The 23,946-nt window shown below is 37.7% G+C and overlaps 3 protein-coding genes across 16 annotated transcripts in view; 1 reads left to right on the top strand and 2 right to left on the bottom strand.

Annotated features, from left to right (window-relative positions):
- Positions 1 to 271: 271 nt before the first annotated feature.
- On the bottom strand, positions 272 to 7,646 carry LOC131135070 (thiamine transporter 2-like). Of its 6 annotated transcripts, none has more exons than XM_058080892.1 (9): positions 7,550 to 7,646; positions 6,553 to 6,843; positions 6,284 to 6,463; positions 5,486 to 5,651; positions 5,040 to 5,325; positions 4,734 to 4,888; positions 3,012 to 3,204; positions 2,803 to 2,944; positions 272 to 494 (listed from the first exon to the last, which is right to left on the bottom strand). In XM_058080892.1, exons 2-9 carry the CDS (start codon positions 6,700 to 6,702, stop codon positions 441 to 443), a joined length of 1,326 nt encoding a protein of 441 aa, XP_057936875.1. In that variant the 5' UTR covers positions 6,703 to 6,843; positions 7,550 to 7,646; the 3' UTR covers positions 272 to 440. The 6 variants fall into 6 exon arrangements, with proteins under 6 accessions (XP_057936875.1, XP_057936868.1, XP_057936874.1 ...); XM_058080885.1 differs by lacking the exon at positions 272 to 494 and adding an exon at positions 551 to 2,202; XM_058080891.1 differs by lacking the exon at positions 272 to 494 and adding an exon at positions 551 to 2,202 and having other exon boundaries at positions 5,040 to 5,289.
- An 86-nt stretch (positions 7,647 to 7,732) lies between these two features.
- daw1 (dynein assembly factor with WDR repeat domains 1) lies at positions 7,733 to 23,439 on the top strand. The gene is made up of 13 exons (XM_058079048.1): positions 7,733 to 7,932; positions 8,128 to 8,200; positions 8,438 to 8,582; positions 9,943 to 10,001; positions 10,088 to 10,210; positions 10,314 to 10,413; positions 11,644 to 11,751; positions 11,913 to 12,019; positions 12,104 to 12,206; positions 12,283 to 12,397; positions 14,297 to 14,373; positions 20,134 to 20,296; positions 20,412 to 23,439. Exons 1-13 carry the CDS (start codon positions 7,893 to 7,895, stop codon positions 20,444 to 20,446), a joined length of 1,248 nt encoding a protein of 415 aa, XP_057935031.1. The 5' UTR covers positions 7,733 to 7,892; the 3' UTR covers positions 20,447 to 23,439.
- The window catches only part of sphkap (SPHK1 interactor, AKAP domain containing), a 120,586-nt gene continuing 118,861 nt past the window's right edge, over positions 22,222 to 23,946 (bottom strand). For all 9 annotated transcript variants that reach the window (XM_058079040.1, XM_058079041.1, XM_058079039.1 and 6 more), the window contains one exon: positions 22,222 to 23,929. In XM_058079040.1, coding sequence (XP_057935023.1) covers positions 23,777 to 23,929 — 153 coding nt within the window. In that variant the 3' untranslated portion in view covers positions 22,222 to 23,776. The remainder of the gene's footprint in view (positions 23,930 to 23,946) is intronic.

Below are 23,946 nucleotides of genomic sequence, written 5' to 3'. Positions count from 1 at the left end.
AGTAATGCTATCTAATATTAGCATCCAAACATATGCGTGTATACGCGTACATTGATACTTTCTGTTGCCTGACTGCCTATTAATGTTCTTTTCAATCAAGTATAATTTTAGAATATATTTTATATATTTGTCAAATCAATCAACCTTTTGGATTCGACTCTCAAGTCGGTTCTTTTCAGGGTATGTGAACTACCTGTAACTGCTAGCTGTACTGTAGTATGTCTTTAATACTGTCTTGTGATAACTAATCAATAATGTTAAAAAAATACTATCGGTCATGTTGATATTCATACATTTGAGTGCTTTTAGGAGCATTACATTTTGGCGTTGCTGAAACTAAACAGAGGCAGGGAGTTTTCAAAGTTAGATTGGGTCATCTACTCACCCTTTTGCCCGTCTTAATGAATACAAGAATGCATTTACCAAGTTTATAAATAGACTCAACAGATCTCAGACAGGAATCCAACACAGTCCTTGATGCCACTGAAAAGGTCCTTGTTAAAACAAACATTGACAAGTCAAGTCAAGTTTTTTGGTCCACATTGCAGCATGCAAAGTAAACCTGTCTATTGATAAACAGTCACATTCATATACAGTAGATTATTCTGTTGAATAAAATGAATGTAGTTAGAATTGCTAATCTAGTTTTCTTTCTCTTACAGGATCTTAAAGCACACATACTGCCTCAGAGGTGATGTATGTATGTAAGTCAAAGGTAAAATATTATTTTACCCTCATGCATTTTAGCGACAAATTTGCCACAGGTTTTTTTGATAAGACTGTGGTGTGCTGAGACGGACAAATGTTTCTGTACATTTCAGGGCCATATGGCAGAAATAGTAAGTATTAAGTTTTGTTTTAAGAGATGGAGAAGGAACATATTAAAATCTTGTTTAGCACCTATATAAATTGAATATTTTTGTAGTTAAGAGAATATAAAGCCAGTTTAGAAACATAGAAAACAAGTTAACAACATTCCAAAACATGATTAGAGGCCCCTACACATAAAATAACACCCCTATAGTCGATAAATTAAGAGTAAGGACAGACAGGAAGTGACGTCTGAGGGTGAGAGTTGGCTTGGGTGGGTAATGGCCACGAAAGCAGCCGGTGTTTTTATGTTTATGATTGTTTATTAAACATTATTATGACTGTTGTGACATACTGTAATTCAAACCTGCAATAAAAGCCTGTTGTTCAAAATGATCAAATCTGATCTTTGAGTGTTTGACTAAACATTACAGTAACATTACCGACGACAACTAGTGCTTGTGTTTTGTCTAATATGACATATTGAACCATGAAAAGGAATCATTTTATTAATTTATAGTTTTTTGTAAAACTGATTAGAACTGAAACAACTTAAGTAAAGCAAAAATTATCCTGTTTGTGAAAAGATTCGGCGAGAAGTGACTTCTTGCCCTTTCAGTGCCTCACCCCATAAAAAAACTCATAGTAGGCCCGCGCCTCCCGTCAAAACACCCGTTCCAGGGGGTATGACCCCCAGTTTGACAACCACTGCTGCATGCAATTCTGTAGGACAGCCACCAAGTGTCACTATGTCTGCAGAAACTGCTCACATTCATGATTGGTGGCCATGATGTCATTACAACAAAGCAACAGTCCATGCACATATCCACATCAACAAAAATAAGCATCATAAAACTACTTTACTGTATTTTCATGTTTCATATTTGGTCCCATATATGTGGGAATGTAAAAAGGTAAGATTTGATAACCTTATTGAGTGCTAATGTACATATTTGTGCATGTGTGTTGAAAATCTTTCCCGGTGACCAGCTAGCACGATGCTAACGCTCGCGATAGCTAAAGCTATTTGACACAAGCCCCCCAAATAGCTGTCCTCGGCTATGCCTGCCTGTAACTAGTAGCTCCTTGTCCACACTTTAGCAAGCATTTCAAAGCAAAAATATTTAGTTGGGACGCTCGTATGCAACAATACCAAAGTATAATTGACAATTATAAAAATACCTGCAGTGCACCAGTAACTTGAAACCAGTAACATTTTCCAGTACAGATTGCATAGTGACACTACACGTGCATTTGCGACTGAGTGGTCTTTCATCAACACCTCCACAGAGGCAATACCTATGGAGAACAATGTATTGTACAAGCAGTGTAGGTCCCTCGAATCAAAAAGAGCACAGAGATGACAGCATAGTAGATCCCGTAGATGATGAACTGGAGAAAAAAAGAACAAACATTTTTTTTGTAGGTCTCACTTTATGCAGACTCTAAGGGCTTTAATTTTGTGGCGCAGGTTGGCTTGAGTGTGGTGCAGCCCATGCAGCGCTAATATGGTCCAGCGCACCACTGTGCGCAGCAAATTTGGACTGCGCTGAGATGGGTGTGACGGCACACCAGCTTGGCACAGTGACAATTTTGTGACAAAACAGTGTGCCAAAGGTGCGCTGAACGGTCGCCAGCTCTGACTTGGTCTATTCATGGCGCAGGCGAAGCGCACCCTGCGCAGAGGTACATTGGCTGACGGGCGCACAGTATACACAAGCAGGTTTTTCAGAGTGCCGCGCACATTTTAGTGGAAAAAACAATCACAGCAACCGCTATTTAATTAATTGTCCCATCACATCTTATGTCAGATCATAATGAGAAATCAACTTGAGGGCAAGTGCGCCGCGCCTGCGCCTAGTCTATAAAATTAGAGCCCTACCTAAGTGTCACTTTGTCCCCATGAGCTGCTCGTATTTCCGATTTGAGCTCATGATGCCATTGGAATAAAGTCCATACATGTTTTGTATGTTACTGGCTGTCAACACATACCTGCGTCACAATGTCCAGTCCTAAAGTAGCTTCATCAACAAAAACAATCGTCATCATGGTCTGCAGAAAGAGAGCCACAAATGTGTTGATGCCAAACATCAGAGCGTAGCATTCCATGGAGAGGTTAGCGGCAATCTGAAATCTGAGTATAAGAAAGTTGGTTTATGTTGGATTAAAGGACTCTTCTGTGGAAGTGCAGTGAAACTCACGTAGTGACGGTGATGAGAAACATGTAGCATGATTTAAATAGAGCGTAGCCGGCATAGCAGGCCCAGATATTGCTGGTGAACGCGATCACAAAGATGGAACCTGCCCCGATGGCTGAAAACAAGCCCAGTGCCAGCTCTCCCCACACGGTCCAGCTCACCTTGATGTGACCGACTAAGAAGGCTGCTGTAGCACCTGACCCCCGCATGGAAAAATAAACGGCTTGATTAACATCATTGGGAATTATGATCCGATTACATGCGTGTCGGAATTGTGTGGCGTATTCTCAACACGAAAGCGTATAATTGTTGGCTCATTTTGCTCTCCAGGATGAGCTAGTAGCAATAATACAGAATCCCTTAAATGACAGCATTGTTGTTCTTCCTGCGCGTATTCAGCTTGTCGGAATACAGAACCCCAGCGCCATATTCCTTTCCAAAGTCAATACACATTTTCACACATACGTGTCTTTCTGAATATTAACTATGCCATCTGACATGGCGGGTTTTGTTAACACTGCTAATGTACATCTGACATGCTGCAAGAATACCCGCGCATATGAATGAATATATTGAATGAATATATTTGCGATAAATAAAATTAAATAGTGTGACAAATATGAGCCACCAGTCACAATATTAATATTGATATTTTTCCTGTATATTCACAGGTTAGGTTAGGTTAGGTTTTTTCCTGTGTTCAAAATAAATAAAGAAATGGGATATGTATGACCTGATTAAATTTTGCAGGTGATCCGGATCACCGTCTAGACCCAGGTAATGGTAATGGTAATGGTTTTATTTCATTTGAACATGCATCAGATTACAATTGAATGCATCCCATAATCAGTTCACAGTTCCACATGTCCAAAAGGAGTAGGAAGAAGCAAAGCTTATTAAATCCTACCCCTCCATCTGGTACTTTTACAACTGTTACAACTGTACTGTTACAGTATTTGTTCACTTCCTGCTTTCCTAATATATTTTTAAATTAAATTAAATTAAATTTTAATCACGTACCGAAGTAGGAAATCCCACCCCTCCATCTGGTGCTTTTACAATCAGTAACTGTTACATTTGTTCACTTCCTGCTTTCCTAATATATATTTTTGTATTAAATTAAATTAAATTAAATTAAATTAAATTAAATTAAATTTTAATCACGCACCGAAGTAGGAAATCCTACCCCTCTATCTGGTACTTTTACAATCCGTAACTGTTACATTTGTTCACTTCCTGCTTTCCTAATATAGTTTTTTTTTAATTTTTATTTTAGTCACGTAGCAAAGTACGAGGTGATATGACTATACAATGACATAATGGGTACCATAGTAAGTGTCAATATAGTGATATGTATAGCACATCATGACTGGTTCAAGACTCTTCATCCTTGTATTTAGCAGACATCAACTGCTTGTATTGTTTCTTGAATTGGCTCATCATTGTGCATTGTATTTGTGCAGGTATTTTTTTAACATTGTGAGATAGTACCATTTTCGGCATAGTACCGTTTTCGGCATTAACGCCACAAAAGAACGGTCGTAGCAATTGTTTGGGACATTTAGTCTTCCCGGTAATAATAGAGGTTATTTTAACTTACAAAATATGGAACACCTCTCAGTATAATGCAGTACATTCCACAACAGTCCAAAATATTAAACATATTTTTACATAAATGTTATAGCATCTATTTATCCAATAGCTAAAACATTACTACAGTCTTACCAGCAAGTGAGCATGCAGCTTCTACACCTCCATTGTAGACAGATGATGTCTTAGAAGGTTCAATATGGTTCCACATTAGTTGGATGTAGTTGAAGATTTGTGTATATCCAGCTGTGGCTAAAGCCCACCAAAGGGACCAGTAGATTAAATGTCTGCAAATGGATCATAAATGGTTATTAATTTACATAAAATAAAAAAAATAAAAATACATGGAAATCTAGAATACACAGTTGGTGAGATACAGCAAATGGGTGTGCGTTCATGCAATGTGAGTATGGATGGATGAAGAGCAGGAGAACATCCCTGGAAGAGTAGGACTCCCTGAAGCTTTGCCAAAGTAAAAGACCCGCATTGACCACATTTTGCCCGTTGCGCCAATCAGTGCTGTCATTAATCTTCTGTTTCCCGAAGTCAGCATCTTCCTCCTCTAACACCGTTTCATCAGCATTGTCCTGGGACTTTTGGCCGAAAGGTCCAACCCGTCTCCAATTGAAGAACATGCTCCTCTGAGGATATGGCAACCAGAAGGAGATGAGAAAAGCCACGATTGCGACACCTAGAGTGATGGTATTGATGTCGAAGTAGTTTAGCCCTGTTGATGACAAATCACACTTCCATACTGTCTACTCGTCATTCACCACTTCAAAAGACACCATTATGGAAAATTTGAATATGCAAAAATGCAAATATTTAAAGTGAATCTAAATAATATTTCATTGGTTTTGTATTCATTAACAGATTTGAAGCCCCACCTGCTAAGGAGATGAGAACTTGGCCCAGACTGCCACCAAATGTGTACCCAAAAAGAATGGAGCTTCGGATGTAACTGGTGGCTCTTTGGTAATTCTCTGAGGGAATTACGCTGTAAATGTAGGAAAAGAAGGCCACATCTGATGATGTCACTATCGCATTGCTAACCTGGAATGGAAAGGAACAGATTCAGTCCATAAACTAAACAATAAATCACTCAGCATTTGGTCAACATTCATTCTCCTCCGCTTATCCCGGACGCAGCTGTCTCAGTAGGAAAACCCAGAAACCCCAGAATTCCCAGTCTCCACGGCCACCTCACTCCAGCTCCACCAGGGGACACCAACGTCCTAGGTCTGCCCCGGGGACTTCTTCCAGTTGGACATTTCCCCGGAACAACAAAAGCATCCAAACTAGATCAGGGGCCACCTCAACTGGCTCCTCTCTATGAGCAGTAGCTATACTCTGAGGCCCTCCCCCATCTCTTAGTCCGCTTGTATCTGTGATTTCCATCTTTCCACCACGACCCAAAACTCATGACAATAGGTTAGGGTGGTCAACAGGTAATTAAAAACCTAATACACCAGAAAAATTGTCACACCAAGGCCATACACCTTGGATTGGTCACCAGTTTATCACTTGGTAATTGTGAAAAGATTATAAATGTGAACATCTCCTATGCTAAAAAATAAACTAACCACCATTTAGTCAAATCAAACAACAACAACAAAAAACATTTCATATAATATCATCAACAATCATGGTCTGTTCTATATTTTTTAGATCACTTTTTGGTGGACCTCAAGGAAGATCATGGCAGGCACTCCCTGGGCAAAGCACAGCAGGACATAATTGATGACCAGAAAGAGCCCCTGCATCACAATGATGGGCTTGTGCCTCAGGTAATCAGTCAGCAGGAAGACTGGGAAAAGGAAGGCCAGGTAGGAGTATGTCCAGATCGGAAAAAGGTAATTAGTCACCTAAGAGAAAACACCAAGCACCATGAACAGGAATTTTAGGTATAATGCTGCAAACAAATGTCAAAGACATCATCAATTTAGCCACTTACCACTTCTTCAGAGATGTTCTTATGAGGACCAATCAAGTATGGAGTCAGGAAAGGCTCTGCGATTTTGCAGTAGGCAAAGAATCCGTACAATGACAGGACTGCAGTCGGGTAAGCCCAGTTAGAAGATTTAAGATTGGCCCAGCAGCCCATGTTTTCCACCCCAGTTTATGTCTATTTACAGCCGCCGTCCTGCCTGAAAAACTTGAAACTTGAGAAACGTGCTTTCTCAGCTATTTCATCAGTAGCTGGAAAAAAAATAATGAGTATAATGTTGACATGTCATCCTCAGACCTGTTTGGAAAACAGAAAGAAAGCAGTCACTGCCGACTTTAATAGCAGCTCTTGTACCATTTCAAAGCAGTCACAATCAAGCCATTTTTTTTAATATTACAAAACCCAATGGCACTAAAATATTAAGGGGACCTATTATGCTTTTTCCATTTTTCTGACCGATAAATGTTGTTAGAATGTCGTATTCTCTTGCTAAATGATGCCAAAATTCCAGATAATGAGGTTTGCGCATTTGGATGTGAGCCCTGAAAGAAGTGTGGGATGTCTCGGAATGCTGTGAAAAAACAGTGGCGATTTGTGATGTCACAGATTGTCTTCCCTATATGGGCGTGTGCCTCAAGCTCTGCTTCTCTGTTTATGGTGTTAGCAAGGAAGTGTTTCTTCGGGTATAAGGGAAAGCTACATTTGTTTACAATTCCTAAAGAGGAAAACATCAGGCACAAGTGGTTGGAGTTCCCGATTCTCTACCAGCAAAAAATATATCTATTTTAGTCGTCAATGGTATTCCACACTGGACTGTTTTGTGAACGCTAAAATGCTAACTCTTAACATTGACAGACATCTTGAAAAAAACTATTTTCTTGAGAAATTTACTTCTTGAGAAACTGACTGTCCAGTCTCTACTTCAGGATCCAACACATATGTCTGTATTTCAAAAGCAGACATTTAAAAATTTTAAATCACCTTTTATTGTTATCTCCCTTACCGTTTATCAGCTCCTGTAAAGTTGGGTTTGGCAGCTCTCGGGACAACACCAGAAGCCTTCTGAGCGGAGTGTGACCAACCACAGATGTGAAAAGTCAAGTCTCGATTGTGATTGGTTTATTAGGAACCAATCATGAACCAGAAGTGTTGACATCATCCAAATCCTGCGTTTTTATTGATTCCGAGACCCGAATATGTCATGTGCACGAGCACAGCTTTTGGGTCCGAAGAGGGACAACCAATAGCTGCTCTTTTTACTGAAAATTTGGCAACGGCTCTTTTCCGGGTCTGTCACCGTAGCAACGGTTTGTTGTCAGAGAAAGTGCGCCACCGTTTATCGCAAAATGAGACTCAAGAGGTTTCTTCTAAGATATTATCCACCAGGTATTAAAAACGGCAAAACGCGCCTTGTATCTACTTTGATAAGAAATGTCCACATACAAGACGAATTCTACGCTAGCATACATCAGCTATTGCTAACTATAGAAAGCAACCAAACATATGCGTGTATACGCGTCTTTAGCTCCAGTTGATGCGTTCTTTTGTCTGACTGCCTTTAATTTCCTTTTCTACCATTAGGTATAATTCTTGAATATGAAACAAGAGGCTTTTTGAGGACCAAATCAATCGACCTTTTGGATTTGACACTCAAGTACGTTGACTATTCTTTACACAATATTTAGTGTACAAGTGTACTGTGTCTTTTGTGTCTTTTATACTGTGTGCTACTATATTGTGATAAGTAATCTATCCTGTTAAGTAAATACTGTCATTGATATTGATAAACATAGATCTGTATGCTTTTATGAGTTGTAAGAGCTTGCAGAAACAATAGTAACAATAGAAACAACAGTACTCACATGTTTTTGTTGTATTATTCACCATGCAGAACCAACCCTGATGAGTTACTGGAAGAGATCATGCAGTCAGAGCCTCTAATAACAGTGTCCAGGGGTGAGCAAGTCAAAAAGCTCATCATTCGTCTTCAACAGAAACAGAGGCAGCAGGATGACCACAAGTTCTGTTTTTCTAAGGTGAGATGGCTCTGTCTGTCTGTCCAAATCGAAAAAACATTGCCTTTGCCAGACAAAAAATTAAGGTTTTAAATAGATAGATACCTCACTGGAATCAATATTGACAAGTCATAATGAGAGCCCTTGAGCAAGGCAACTTCACAGTAGCCAGGAAGCCATGTTATTGTATTTTAACTCCTCAGACACAGGTTGCCGCTGCATTCAGGGACACTTGATAATCACAGCCCACCCACACATGCACATTCAGCCCAAAGTAGGTGATACAGTAAACCTCGGATATATCGGACTCGGATATATCGGAAATTTGCTCACAACGGACAGATAAAAAAGAACCAATTTTTCTGTAATGCATTTCCAATAAAAATTCATTGCATATATCGGATTTTTTATAACGGATTTCACCTATTTCGGACAAAATCTCCAGTCCCGTTCCAATGCATTTCCATTAAATTTCCCTCGCATACATCGGATGGCCGCATCGTGGCGCTCCGATTCGCCGAATCGTGACAGGCCGCTATACGACGTCATTTGCAGCATTTGCAGCGTTGCCTGCGCGTCCAGGTACATTGGAAACATAGTCAAGGAAGTGCCTTTTTATAACGGATAAAATCCGATTTACGCATATACCGGATATAAATCCGATATATGCGTAAAACAGACATTTTCCGGTATACGCATATAACAGATTTCGCTTATATCGGACAAAACCAGTGGGAACAATTGAATCCGATATATCCGAGGTTTACTGTATTTATAAAACCAACCACTTTTTGTTCATACATAATAAGACTTCTTCTTCTTTCTCTTTGGGTTTTTTCCTTCAGGGGTCGCCACAGCAAATCAATCTCCTCCATCCAACTCTGTCTTCTGCATATGTCTCTCACACCAATGAACCTCATGTCATCCTTCACTACATCCTCTTTGGTCTTCCTCTACCCCTCCTACCTGGCAGCTCTAAACGCAGCATCCTTCTACCAATATATTCACTATCTCTCCTCTGGAGATGTCCGGACCATCTCATTCTGGCCTCTCTGACTTTATCTTTAAGGCCTCTAACATGTAATGTTCCTCTGATGTACTTGTTCCTGATCCTATCCATCCTGGTCACTCCCAATGAGAACCTCAGCATCCTCATACAACTATAAGACAATGTTACAAAATGTTCCACTTATAACAGGTATCAATGTTAAACAAATCTTTGAATTAATACTGCTTGAATACCTGGAATTACTATAAAATGAATTATTAAAATAATTATTTTTATATTATTATTTTATGCAATTGAAGATATGTGCTCTGGCTCATTATGTTTACTTCATTGGTAGTTGGAATTTCTAATTGCCATTTCTTTTTTTTACAGGAGCTTAAAGCACACATACTACCTCTGACTAATGTTGCTTTTGACAAATCAGGGTCAAGGTGATGTGTAACATGTTTCCCCTCCCATCTAAAGCTCCCGTGTGTAAGTATGTGTTTTGTTATTCACGTTTTGTTTCACTCTGCAGGTTCATAACCGGGAGCTATGACAGGACATGCCGAATATGGGACACCACTTTAGGCACGGAGCAGCACACACTGGAGGGTCACAGAAACGTGGTGTATGCAATAGCATTCAACAACCCATTTGGGTAATGAGCTTTTATAGCAAAGTGGTATACTGTATCCTGAAAGTTAGCTTTTTATTGGTTGTTCTAATGGGTTTTGTGTTGTTTTATCGTTTATTCATTTTAGGGACAAGATCGCCACGGGTTCTTTTGATAAGACCTGTAAACTGTGGTGTGCTGAGACGGGCAAATGTTTCCATACATTTCGAGGCCACATGGCAGAGATAGTAAGTATTTAGTTCTGTTTTTTTTTTGTCATTAATCTGTTTCCAAAGGTCAGTCCGAAATTGAGATTTCCCATTTTTCTTATAAGAACTAATGTAAACAATTTAAATATGAACACAAAACACACATTTTATAGAAAATAATTTTTTCACACAATAAAAACAAGGTGCAATACATACAAATGAAATAGATAAATGAACATTTAACATGACTTTTACTTTGTCCGCTACAAACTTAACTGTACAGAATGGACTGGTAGAGCTGTACACTTGCTCACTATGAACAAATAAACCAAAGCCACACACACATTAAAAATGATTAAATGAGTCATTGGCTGGAATCTGTCTATAGTGTCCTAAATCTCATTGAATCACTATTAATTTTTCACAAAAACTGTGTCATCAGCGAATGGATGCTTTTTTTGGACACTTGACTATTTTGTCAGGTGCGCTATTTGGCTGTATGATAACCGAGATAAAAATGCTAAGAAGTTATATACTGTATATTTCAAGAAAAAAATAACCTGTATACTCTACATTTTTTGCTTTTTAATTAAAAAAAAATCAAAATATTCAACTTTTCTGTGTAATTATGGTATTGGTAATGGGAATGGTTTTATTTCATTTGAACATGCATCAGATTACAATTGAGTGCATCCCATAATCAGTTCCCAGTTCCACATGTCCAAAAGGAGTAGGAAGAAGCAGAGCTTATTAAATCCTACCCCTCCATCTGGTACTTTTACAATCAGTAACTGTTACATTTGTTCACTTCCTGCTTTCCTAATATAATGTAAGTTTTTTTTGTTAAATTAAATTAAATTAAATTAAATTAAATTAAATTAAATTAAATTAAATTAAATTAAATTAAATTAAATTAAATTAAATTAAATCATGTACCGAAGTACGAGATGATATGACCATCAAATGACATAATGGGTACCATAGTAAGTGTCAATATAGTGATAATTTATAGTGATATACATAGCACATTATGACTCTTCTACATCAAGACTCTTCTAATTATGACTTTCTTCCCATAACATTTTGATTTCATTCTATTTGGCTGTATGACAACCGAGACAGTGTACAAAAACTGGGACATATTTGTATGTAGTATTTGTATACACTATCCAGTACCTCCGCTGACCTATTGCTATTATTCTTGATTTAACACACATTCTCGCTTGTTTTTTTTGACTTGTTTGTGAATAAGAGTTGTGTATGTTGTAGGTGTGTCTGGCTTTCAACCCTCAGAGTACACTAGTGGCCACAGGCAGCATGGACGCCACCGCCAAGCTGTGGGAAGTGGAGACAGGGCAGGAGGTGGCCACTCTCACTGTGAGTCATTTTTTTTTTTGCAAATATTTCACATGGATTGTAATTTTTATGATGTATTTTAAGTGTAATAATGTACCTTTACTGATAGATGTGTTTCTTTTACGATACAAGACATGTTGCATGATATTGTACTGTAATTCTCGGTCCTGGGTTGCATTCAGGGTCACACTGCAGAAGTCCTCTCTTTGTGTTTTAACTCCATCGGCAATCAGCTTGTGACGGGCTCCTTTGACCACACGGTTATTATTTGGGATGTGGCTTCAGGAAGGTCAGACCTCCATGTTTCTGCATGAATACACCACCACCGTGTGCAAGAACTCGCCACACGTGACTGTTTCCTGTTGCGTTGCAGACCCGTCCACACATTGATCGGCCACCAGGCGGAAATCAGCAATGTTCAATTTAACTGGGATGGCTCGCTCATAGTCACAGGTTCCATGGATAAGACGGGCAAGGTGAGATTTCATGAGTAGTAGTTAGCAAGTCAGGTATGTGTGGGTTTCTGTATACTTATTTTGTTCTTTTTTTCAGGTGTGGAAGGCAGGTAGTGGCAAATGTGTGGCCACGCTTGTCGGACACAAACAGGAGGTGCTGGACGTGTGTTTTGATTTACGGGGTCAGCTCATTGCCACGGCCTCTTCAGATGGTGAGACAACACTGTGGTGTGTTATATTATTGGTATAATATTTGGGGTGGTTATGGTTTACTAGATTCAGATATGTTTAAGCTGCAGCACTTGTAAAAAAAATTCATCCTATCCTTTGACATGTTGTTTACTTACATTTTGTTATTTGACATTCATTCAAGGCTGCACCGTGAATGAATGGTTAGTACGCAGGCCTCACAGCTAGGAGACGCGAGTTCAATTCCACAGTCTCTGTGTGGAGTTTGCATGTTCTCCCCGTGCATGCGTGGGTTTTCTCCGAGTACTCAGGTTTCCTCCCACATTCCAAAAACATGCTAGGTTAATTAGCGACTCCAAATTGTCCATAGGTATGATTTTGAGTGTGAATAGTTGTTTGTCTATATGTGCCCTGTGATTGGCTGGCCACCAGTCCAGGGTGTACCCCGCCTCTCACCTGGAAGTCTGATTTAACATTTTACATTTTTTCAAACAGGCTGCACAGTGTAGGGGGTGGTTAGCACTCAAGCCTCACAGTTAGGAGACCCGAGTTCAATTCCACCCTTGGCCATCTCTGGGTGTTCTCCGGGTTACCCGTCTTCCTCCCACATTCCAAAAACATGCTAGGTTAATTAGCGACTCCAAATTGTCCATAGGTATGAATGTGAGTGTGAATGGTTGTTTGTCTATATGTGCCCTGTGATTGGCTGGCGACAAGTCCAGTGTGTACCCCCGCCACCCTCTTGAGGATAAGCAGTAGAAAATGAAGTAATGAATAAAAGTAAAAATGTTATAAAAATGAATGATAAAATAGGGCTAACTTGTTAAGAATAAATAGGAAATACATAAATCAGAATAAAACAAGTAAACCAAAGACATAAATATAAAGAAACAGAGCAGAAGTGAAGTAATTTGTGAATACAAATTGCTTAGTATTGTTGAGTTTGGCGTAGTCTGTTGTTATTGTACTGTTTGTATAGCTGATTGTTAATTATTTCAGCTGCAAGTTGTGCTTTTTATTCCCTGTAGTCGCCATGATGTCTTTGTCAATATTTGTACAGTTTTTTTTTTGATGTCTTTGTACTTTGGCTTCCTTCTTTTCCTCCATTTAAGTTGATGTGGATTTTGCAGTGGCTTGAATTTTCTCTCGCTTCCGTAAGCAATGTTGGCATTGCGTTAGGTCAGATGCTCATGGATGTAATTTGTCTCAGATATCCTTCACCTTGTTTTTGGTTGTTGGTGAACTTTCTGATGATGATAATGTGGTATTATATCTGCCATGCATTGGAATGAACGTATTGAAGCAACATCGTCATGTTCTCATGTTCTCCTCTGTGAGAAAAATGTGTAGTCTGTTCCAAATAATCCATTATTATGTGATCATTTGACATCATTTTGCTTATTTAAAGCGTCCACATATTCATCCATCTTATCAGTTTATTTTATTTTTTTTACTTCCTCATGTTGATAATCTCCTTGTGAACTTCCGAGTCCTTCCTCATGTGTCACCATTATTCCCCGTAGTGGACCTGGTTCCTGCACGTTGCCTTATTTCTGTCCATTTTGACCGTTTAGCTTGTCTTGTTCGTGATTATTGGTCGACTGAAGTCAGTTCCTCAGAACCAGAAGATATTGAAACCGGGGGTGTAATTCTCAAGGTCTGCGTACAGGAGAAGTGGCCAAAATAGTCGAAAAATTTAAGCTCAGTCTGCCCTCCCAGGAAGATCCGCATAATGTTTTCCAGATAGTCAGCTGGGCTCTAATACTTCATTTCCAGGTGTGTCAATCATTTGAGTAAACATTGCCACACCTCATATAAACGCTTCCATTTTTTTCACTTCATATATTTGAGTTTTTCCACTGTCTGAATCGTCTGAATCCTTCCACTCATCCATTCGATGTGTTTTGTTTTTTTTGTGCCAGGCACAGCCAAATTGTTCAGTGCGTCCACACACCAGTGTCTTACTACGCTGGAGGGCCATGAAGGAGAGATCTCCAAGGTAAGAGCCTAGCATCCTCAATGCTCACTGAATATCAGCCTAGGTGTACCATATATATGCTCTTTCATCACCATTGCTAAAAGAATGAGTAAATGCAAGGCCCGCCACCGGGGGGTGCTGTATGAAAAGTACAGAAAGGCAGCTTATGACGTCACACCACCTCCACCCTACCAGACATGATTAACACGTTTCATGAAGGAACATCACCTGGTTACATTTGCAATTCAATTCAATTCAACATGCTCGAAAAGGAGTAGGAAGAAGCACAGCTTATTCTCCATGGCGACTACTGAAATATTACATATTATCACTTATTAGTATTTCACTTGTTTGTTTTTCATTCTTATTTTGTTGTGTGTAAAGAAAGGAAGATGTTAAAAAAAAATATATATATATATAGAGTCAAATAGGAGTTATTAAAAAATGAAAGATTGTCCACCAAAAATGGTATTATTACTCTGAACTCTTTTTTTACATTTTCCAGATATTAAAAATAATCTTGAATATAATAATTATATTATTAATAATAATTATATTATACTATATATAATATATCTAATCTATATTATATAATAATAATAATTATTATAATATATTAGCATTATATATTATAGTTTATTATTATATTACAATTATTATATTATAATAAATATTAATATAATAATAAAAATTATATTATAATATAATATTATATATGTAATATATATAATATTAATAATTATATTATAATAATTTTATTCTTTTCATATAAATCTTTTGACTTTTTTCCCATAATATTTGTACGTTTTCCCTAACCAAATTTTCCAAAACCCACAATATTATATTATTATTATATAATATTATAATAATTATTAATATAATAACAATAATAATTGTATTATAATATTATATATATAATATTAATAATTATATTATAATAATTTTATTCTTTTCATATAAATCTTTTGACTTCATTCCCATAATATTCTTACATTTTCCCTAACCGAATTTTCCAAAACTTACAATACTATATTATTATTATATATTATTATTATATTATATTATAATAATTATTAATATAATAATAATAATTATATTATAATATTATATATATAATATATATATAATATTAATAATTATATTATAATAATTTTCTTCTTTTCAAATAAATCTTTTGACTTTATTCCCATAATATTTTTACGTTTTCCCTAACCGAATTTTCCAAAACCTTCAATATTATATTATTTTATATTATATTATTATTATATTTTGGTTTGTTTTTATAAATTATTATGATTAGTTTTTTCTTTAATATTTCAATTCTATGCTACTAAAAATGACAGTATTATTCCTCATAATATTAACAATTTATTCTTGTAAAATTATCTTATTTTTGTTATTATATTGACTATATATAAATGTAAAATTACTCTTGAATTTCATTACTTACTGTTGTTTTTTTTACGTTTTTTTTGTTCAATTCTAGTTTTAGAATTTTTTTTTAGAAAGTTTTAGAAATTCTAGTTCTAGTTTTTGCTGTTTTTCGAAAAGCAGCAGTGTTCCGTAAACACTAGTTAAGGATAAACAGAAGAAAATGGACTTATAGAATTAAGTGGATATATTAAAATAGAAGAAAATCAATTTATAAGCAACTTCTGTATCGATTGAGCAATAGTTTCCTAGTTATAATAAATCAATAAGTTGCATGAATTTGGTCCATCGTTGTTATTGTGGATTTGTGGTTGACTCCATCACATAACACGTCTTACCTTTAATTCATAATATTGACTTTTTTCTCCTTTTCACCACTTTCTGGGAACTCAGGAGGGTTAATATCGACGAGATTGAATAATGCACACCGGTTTGAACTCCAAACATTACACAAGGCTTCATAAAATATGAAATATCACACAGTAAATATTGAATTATTCTCTACTTTAACGTGGGACTGGCTGCTAATTCTTCATGCGTCACGGCTAGCTAGCAAGGTTGCGTTCCTGTGAGTCTCCGGCGTGGACGGGTGCTCTACATGGAACCCGGGTTGATGCTGAAGTGGGAGGACAGGCGTTGTGGTTCCAGGCTGTTTCATGCTCACCTTGTCCACTTGAGAGGTCTGAGTAGGAAGACGCCTTGTGTGGCTTTTTCTTAATATTCCACAGTCATGCTACTGTAGGGATGGCTCCTGGTCATACGTGTGTTGCCAGGACAAACAGTAGCAGGGAACTCGTATGACCGGTCGGAACGCTGAACTACATGATCAAATGGAATTTGGAGGACGGGGGTGTGAGAAAAGGGGCCATGTTGATATTTTGTAAAGCAAACCATGTAAATATGATAAGAAGTTATATACTGTATATTTCAAGAAAAAAAATAACCTGCATACTCTGTTTAAATAAAAAAAAACAATCAAAATATTCAACTTTTCTGTGTAATTATGGTAATGGTAATTTTATTTCATTTGAACGTGCATCAGATTACAATTGAGTGCATCCCATAATAAGTTCCCAGTTCCACATGTCCAAAAGGAGTAGGAAGAAGCAAAGCTTATTAAATCCTACCCCTCCATCTGGTACTTTTACAATCAGTAACTGTTACATTTGTTCACTTCCTGCTTTCCTAATATAGTTTAAGTTTTTAAAATTAAATATTTTCATAGTTACAACATAGAAAACCTGATTTCCTAAATATGGTTTTAAAGCAATAATAAGCAATATTAGAGCCCTCTAGACATGAAATAACACCCCTATAGTCATCTTTACAGTCGTATTACCCAATATTCATTCATTTATTTTCTACCGCTTTTTCCTCACGAGGGTCGTGGGGGTGCTGGAGCCTATCCCAGCTGTCTTCAAGCGAGATTAATTAACCTAGCATGTTTTTGGAATGTGGGAGGAAACCAGAGTACCCGGAAAAAAACCCCACGCATGCACGGGGAGAACTTGCAAACTAGGGTGGAATTGAACCCTGGTCTCCTAGCTGTGAGGTCTGCGCGCTATCCACTTGACCGCCGTGCCGCTGACTTTCTTCCCATAATATTTTGACTTCATTCTCGTAATATTACTTTTCCCCCCGGCCTATTTTTCCAGAAATGACATATTTATCTTTAGTCTTTTTATAATTGTGACTTAAAAAAATACATAATTTCACTTTAATATGTGAAATTAATTTTTTCTCATAATACTACCCAAGTCTCCGAAAATTACAGCTTTATAGCCATTATTATTATTGTTATTATTGCAAATTTTTCAGCTTTCTTTTCATCAAAATACTTCTCTTAATTGTTTTTATTGGGAATATCATTTTAAGTGGTTAGCACACAGACCTCACAGCTAGGAGACCAGGGGTTCAATTCCACCCTCGGCCATCTCTGTGTGGAGTTTGCATGTTCTCCCCGTGCATGCGTGGGTTTTCTTCCGGGTACTCCGGTTTCCTCCCACATTCCAAAAACATGCTAGGTTAGTTAGCGACTCTAAATTGTCCATAGGTATGAATGTGAGTGTGAATGGTTGTTTGTCTATATGTGCCCTGTGATTGGCTGATGTTTTCATTTGTTTGGCCCCATCATAGCTCTGTGTGTGTGTGTGTGTGTTTAAGAAGCTTCCTCTGTTTACCGTAAGACATCAATCAGTACGAAATAGACCGCATGCAGGATCAATCCAGAGGATTTGGACTCTTATCAGTTTTTAACAGGACACCTTTCCTACCGCCAAGCTTCATGCTGTTATACTGTGACATTTTCGTTTTTTTTTTTTTTCCCCTCTCAAGATGACCTAGTCTACTTTTCCAGCATGTCTGCTCACGTACCCTTCTTGGTTGTTATGTAGCATTTGTGAAGGAGGAGGATTAGAATATGTTGCATTCAATGCCATCTTCTCCCTGTGGCTTTCTCTCTTTGTCACATTCTCCACTTTGCCTTGTTCTTCCGTGCTGTGTTTATATTTTTAATAAAAGCTTACTTTACTTTCTTGGCTATTTTGTAGTAGCACTATTTCATCTTCTTCCTTTGCTTCCCGACTGTGTCGGAATAAAAGCATTCAGGGAACGGTAAAGCGGTAAAGCCCGGCTCTAAGTTGATTGTCTTCAACTGTGACTTTCATAATTCTCTCCTGGAAGATGAGCTCCGGCGTTCTCTCTATCCATAAGTATTTAAACGTGTTCCAAAAGCAGCTCCTTTGTCATTTCAAGCAGCTCCGCCCGAGTCTTTTATTCCTATCTCATGCATACACTAACGCAGTGATTTTCAACCTTTTTTTGAGCCACGGCACGTTTTTTTACTTTGGAAAAATCTTGTGGCACATCACTAACCAAAAATGTTACAAAATGTTACACCACGACCTCACACGTGCATCAATAAGTCTATCGGAGGAACAAGCTAGGTGTTGCTACACTGACTAATATTACATTGCTATGCCGGTCTTTACACCACAGACACTCCACAGTAGCCACGTTTTTACATGACCACTTTTTCTCTTTCCGAATGACCTTTCAGGAAACAATGGTATCCATAGAAAGGAATATTCCAATCTCTTGTTTACATGCGCTGTGAAAATCAACCAGAATAGTCAATAGGGCATGCCCAGTAAAACGTAAACATCAACATCACGTGATACCGACTTCCTCGAGTTTTTCTTTCACTTATTGGAATAACTCCGTATTGACACTTTTTCGTCGGTCCAGTCTTGAAATTTAGTTTGAATCAAAAACAAACTTTGCTTAGTCCAGTGCCGATTGCTGGCCTCCATTTTTAAAACTGAAGAACGTCTGGATCTGCGTGTTACGTCATATCTGAGCATGCGCTGAAAGAACGCACCCGGGATCAATTTAAACAGGAAAAATATCAAATTCAATCTTGCTAATATTTTATAATTAAACTCAGGACATGTTTTATATACGTAGATATACAGTAAACCTCGAATATATCGGACTCGGATATATCGGAAATTCGCTCACAACGGACAGATAAAAAAGAACCGATTTTTCTGTAATGCATTTCCAATAAAAATTCATTGCATATATCGGATTTTTTATAACGGATTTCGCCCATTTCGGACAAAATCTCCAGTCCCGTTCCAATGCATTTCCATAAAATTTCCCTCGCATATATCGGATGGCCGCATCGTGGCGCTCCGATTCGCCGAATCGTGACAGGCCTCTATACGACGTCATTTGCAGCGTTTGCAGCGTTGCCTGCGCGTCCAGGTACATTGGAAACATAGTCAAGGAAGTGCCTTTTTATAACGGATAAAATCCGATTTACGCATATACCGGATATGAATCCAATATATGCGTAAAACGGACATTTTCCGGTATACGTATATAACGGATTTCGCTTATATCGGACAAAACCAGTGGGAACAATTGAATCCGATATATCCGAGGTTTACTGTATATATATATTTTTTCTTTTTTAATAAAACTGGACTTGTGAATGGCGTATAGAAGGGTTTAGATTCTGTTCCACAGATGGCGCTAATGCACACGAAAGCTGCTTGCCAACCGCCAATAAACAACAGAAGAAGAAAAACACCACAAAGAAGAAGGCACCCTGACAACTTTGAGCAAATAAACCAAAGTGAATTGGAATATTTGGGTCCATGTATACTATTGACATAATGGCTATTGACATAATATTTGCAAATGATGATTAATAAATGTTAATTATAAAAAGTGATATTGGATAATTCCTCACGGCACACCTGACGGTTTCTCACGGTACACTAGTGTGCCGCGGCACAGTGGTTGAAAATCACTGCACTAAAGTACTTCGCTTTTCTTTGTTAGATCTGCTTCAGTCCTCAGGGCAGCAGAGTTCTGACTGCCAGCTCGGACAAGACAGCTCGTTTGTGGGATGTCCAATCCGGAGTTTGCCTTCAAGTCCTGGAGGGACACACGGACGAGATCTTCTCCTGCGTTTTTAACTACGAAGGCGACGCCATCATCACAGGTACAATATACGCCCGGAGCTGTGAATCAGGGCCTTCTTTCTGGCCCGTCATAAAGCGGTAATTGAACGTTTCCCAGCTGTGCGGCCACCTGCTCATGTTTGTTTTCTACCGCAGGCAGCAAGGATAACACTTGCCGGATCTGGTACTGACCCCCCTTCCCTGGAGGCGGTAGACTGCACGCATGGCTTCACATGGTGTTGTGCATGCATGCGTGCCATTGTGTTGATGGTGCAACTTTTATTGGTGGTCGAGCAGCCGAAACCGCATGTGGTGTTACAACATGCGGCATACGTGACATTGAAGTGTTCATGGAAACGATGCATGCATTACAAGTTTTGCTGTAAATACGCAGCTTTTTTTTTTTTTAAATTGACATTTGATTGAAAACATGTATGAATTAATCATGATGTTTCATGGTTGAATAGACTGATAGTCAAAACACATTCAAGATGGAATGATACTCTACTCAGTACTCTAGAGTACTCAGTACTCTACAAGAAGCAATGAAGTCTGTAAAATTAAATAATGAAAAAAAAATCCAAAAATTGTTACAACTATAATGATGAAAATGGCATAGGCTCCAATGAAATGTTACTTGTTTTTGTTCACTTCCTGCTTTCCTAATATAGTTTAAGTTTTACATTTTAAATTTTGTTACAACTATAATGATGAAAATGGCAATATTAATGATGATTATAATAATGGTGATAATAATAATAATAATGATAAAGATTATAACAATAATGATAATAACAATAATAATATTACAATGATAATAATAACAGGAAAACAAGACTGTGGCATGAACATGATTATATCTTGCAAAAAGGGGTAGGCATTTATAAGCTTTTGCTTCAGCCAAAAACATGCTAGGTTAATTGTCCATAGGAATGAATGTGAGTGTGAATGGTTGTTTGTCTATATGTGCCCTGTGATTTGCTGGCCACCAGTCCAGGGTGTACCCCGCCTCTTGCCCAAAGACTGGGATAGGCTCCAATGAAATGTTACATTTGTTCACTTCCTGCTTTCCTAATAAATTTTAAATTTTGTTACAACTATAATGATGAAAATGGTAATATTAATGATGATTATAATAATGGTGATAATAATAACAACAATAATGGTAATAATGATAAAGATTATAACAATAATGATAATGATAATAACAATAATAATATTACAATGATAATAATAACGGGAAAACAAGACTGTGGCATGATTATATCTTGCAAAAAGGGGTAGGCATTTTTTTCCGGGTACTCCGGTTTCCTCCCACATTCCAAAAACATGCTAGGTTAATTAGCGACCACAAATTGTCCATATATATATATATCTATATATATATCTATATATATATCTATATGTGCCCTGTGATTGGCTGGCCACCAGTCCGGGGTGTACCCCGCCTCTCGCCCAAAGACAGCTGGGATAGGCTCCCATGAAATGTTACATTTGTTCACTTCCTGCTTTCCTAATATAGTTAATTTTAGTTAATTTTGGGATAGGCTCCAGCATCCCCCGCGACCCTCGTGAGGAAAAAGCGGTAGAAAATGAATGAATGAATATTGGGTAATACGACTGTAAAGATGACTATAGGGGTGTTATTTCATGTCTAGAGGGCTCTAATATTGCTTATTGCTTTAAAACCATATTTAGGAAGTCAGGTTTTCTATGTTGTAACTATGAAAATATTCAATTTATAAATAAGGAATTCTACTTAATGGAAATTCACTTAGCACGGTCGGGTCTGAAACCAATTATCCGCGTTAAACGAGGGAATCACTGTGCAGTATCGTGCTGAGCATCTGGCGAATGAATTGCTTTCCATGTGCTATAGTCTATGGTTGTTATTGTATTTCACATCTTTGGAGAATATCTGAGGTGTAGATATTTTCGTCAAATAAAATAACCGGATACTTAAAAGTATATCTCACATCACAGAATTTTTATTGATGTCAAAAGATAAATACATTCAGTAATACGATGACACTTGACAGCTGAATCGTGTGCTTCTCTTTCCAATGCCAAATGTAACACAAGAGAACCTCAAAGCAGAGAAAGAAACACACTGAATTCACGTACAAATTCAACATTACAAATCTTACTCCGTCCGTTACTCCACCGTGCAGCAGGTCCAAAGTGTCTGTGTGTGTGTGTGTATATGTGTCACAGTGGTATGACAATTTTGGCCACCCCTGATAATTTTCAAGATTTTCCTTTATAAATCACTGATTGTTGGGATCAGCACAAAATAAGATTAAAAATAAATAAATCAATAATAAAGAAAATCAATCAATCAGTAATAAATAAATATAATAATAATAATAAAACGGCAAATAATACAAACTTAAGAAACCACATATAGTTGGTGGGTAGACAAATTATTTTTTTCAGATTAAAATGAACAAAGCATTATTAGAGCCCTGTAGACATGACAAAACACGACTATAGTCACATTTATACTCTTTTTATTTACAACATATTGCGCAACTGCAACTGTCTTGAGACACATGCTAACTCGCAAACTAGAGAGCTAGCGACCTAAACGGTAGCCTTCAAGTTATTTCCTTTAAACTTAAATAGCCAAAAACTTACCACTTCCACACGGATAGGGAGGATAACTATTAACAGTTATTTAACCTTTAACATTAATCAAACGTAATAATTTTTTCTGGGTACATGATACCATACAGCGTCCGTATCAAACATTAAACTTTCATATCAAGGCGGGGGCCTCAAACTAGTGTCCTGCGGGCCGCATTTGGCTCGCGGGCCTCATGTTTGAGACCCCTGCTATGAACTTTATTTCACTTCTCATCTATCAGTGTTCATCTGTTATATGATATACGTATGATCACAACAAGCGGTGATTTATAAAGGAATATTTTGACAATTATCAGCGGTGCCCAAATTTTTCATACCACTGTGTATATATTATATGTATAAACACGCATACACACACATACATATGTGTGTACTGTACAAGACAACAATGTCAAATATTATCTGGAGTGACGTGATCAGATTCTTAAGGTGACAACAAGGGTGTTTTTATCAGTCAATGAATACAACAAATATAATCAACTACCGCACCTGATGTTCTATTTCCTATGCGTACTTTCATAATAAACATATGAATACATCATTTGGGATTGTGAGTACTATTTATAGCGGATATCTTTACACTCTGGAGCAGTTAAAACCTGCCGACTGTATTTGTTAAATGGCTTGTTTACTTCCAATAGGAATGTCCTATCTGCTAAAACGGTGAAACAACACGCACTTTGATGAAGCGGTGACAGGAAATACTGTACAACTTCCGTAGACGGCGTGAGGCAAAAGTGAGAGATGAGGAGCATTGTGCCAAGATGGCGGATCTCATTGTGCTCTCGGCGTTAGAAGAGGACACACGGCGATGAGAAGAGTGTTAGCGAGAGAGAGAGTGAGCATGCAAACGTGAGTGAGGAAACTCATCTGCTTCACAGGGTCTCCAACAGCCAATCAAACAGGCTGGACAGAGATTTGTCCTCACGCTGGTCTTCCTCGTGAAGCTTACAGAAGTGAACCACGGCGCCGAACAAGTCCGAAATCCGCCACGACTTCTGAGACATCAGATGGACCACCTTCTGGACCTGAGAGAGAGTATAAG

The sequence above is a fragment of the Doryrhamphus excisus genome, chromosome 8 (assembly GCF_030265055.1).
Source record: "Doryrhamphus excisus isolate RoL2022-K1 chromosome 8, RoL_Dexc_1.0, whole genome shotgun sequence".
Lineage (NCBI taxonomy): Eukaryota > Metazoa > Chordata > Actinopteri > Syngnathiformes > Syngnathidae > Doryrhamphus > Doryrhamphus excisus.
This window is presented reverse-complemented; position numbering and strand designations above follow the sequence as displayed.

Excerpts from the sequence above, each read along its gene's own strand:
- daw1 (XM_058079048.1), top strand. The coding sequence starts at position 7,893 with ATGAGACTCAAGAGGTTTCTTCTAAGATATTATCCACCAG. Across the intron at positions 12,398-14,296 it reads TGCCACGGCCTCTTCAGATG|GCACAGCCAAATTGTTCAGT; the intron begins GTGAGACAACAC and ends TTTTTGTGCCAG. Across the intron at positions 14,374-20,133 it reads ATGAAGGAGAGATCTCCAAG|ATCTGCTTCAGTCCTCAGGG; the intron begins GTAAGAGCCTAG and ends TTTCTTTGTTAG.
- LOC131135070 (XM_058080885.1), bottom strand. The coding sequence starts at position 6,702 with ATGGGCTGCTGGGCCAATCTTAAATCTTCTAACTGGGCTTACCCGACT. Across the intron at positions 5,652-6,283 it reads CTGCCATGATCTTCCTTGAG|GTTAGCAATGCGATAGTGAC; the intron begins GTCCACCAAAAA and ends TTTCCATTCCAG. Across the intron at positions 3,205-4,733 it reads AGCTGCATGCTCACTTGCTG|GTGCTACAGCAGCCTTCTTA; the intron begins GTAAGACTGTAG and ends TGCGGGGGTCAG.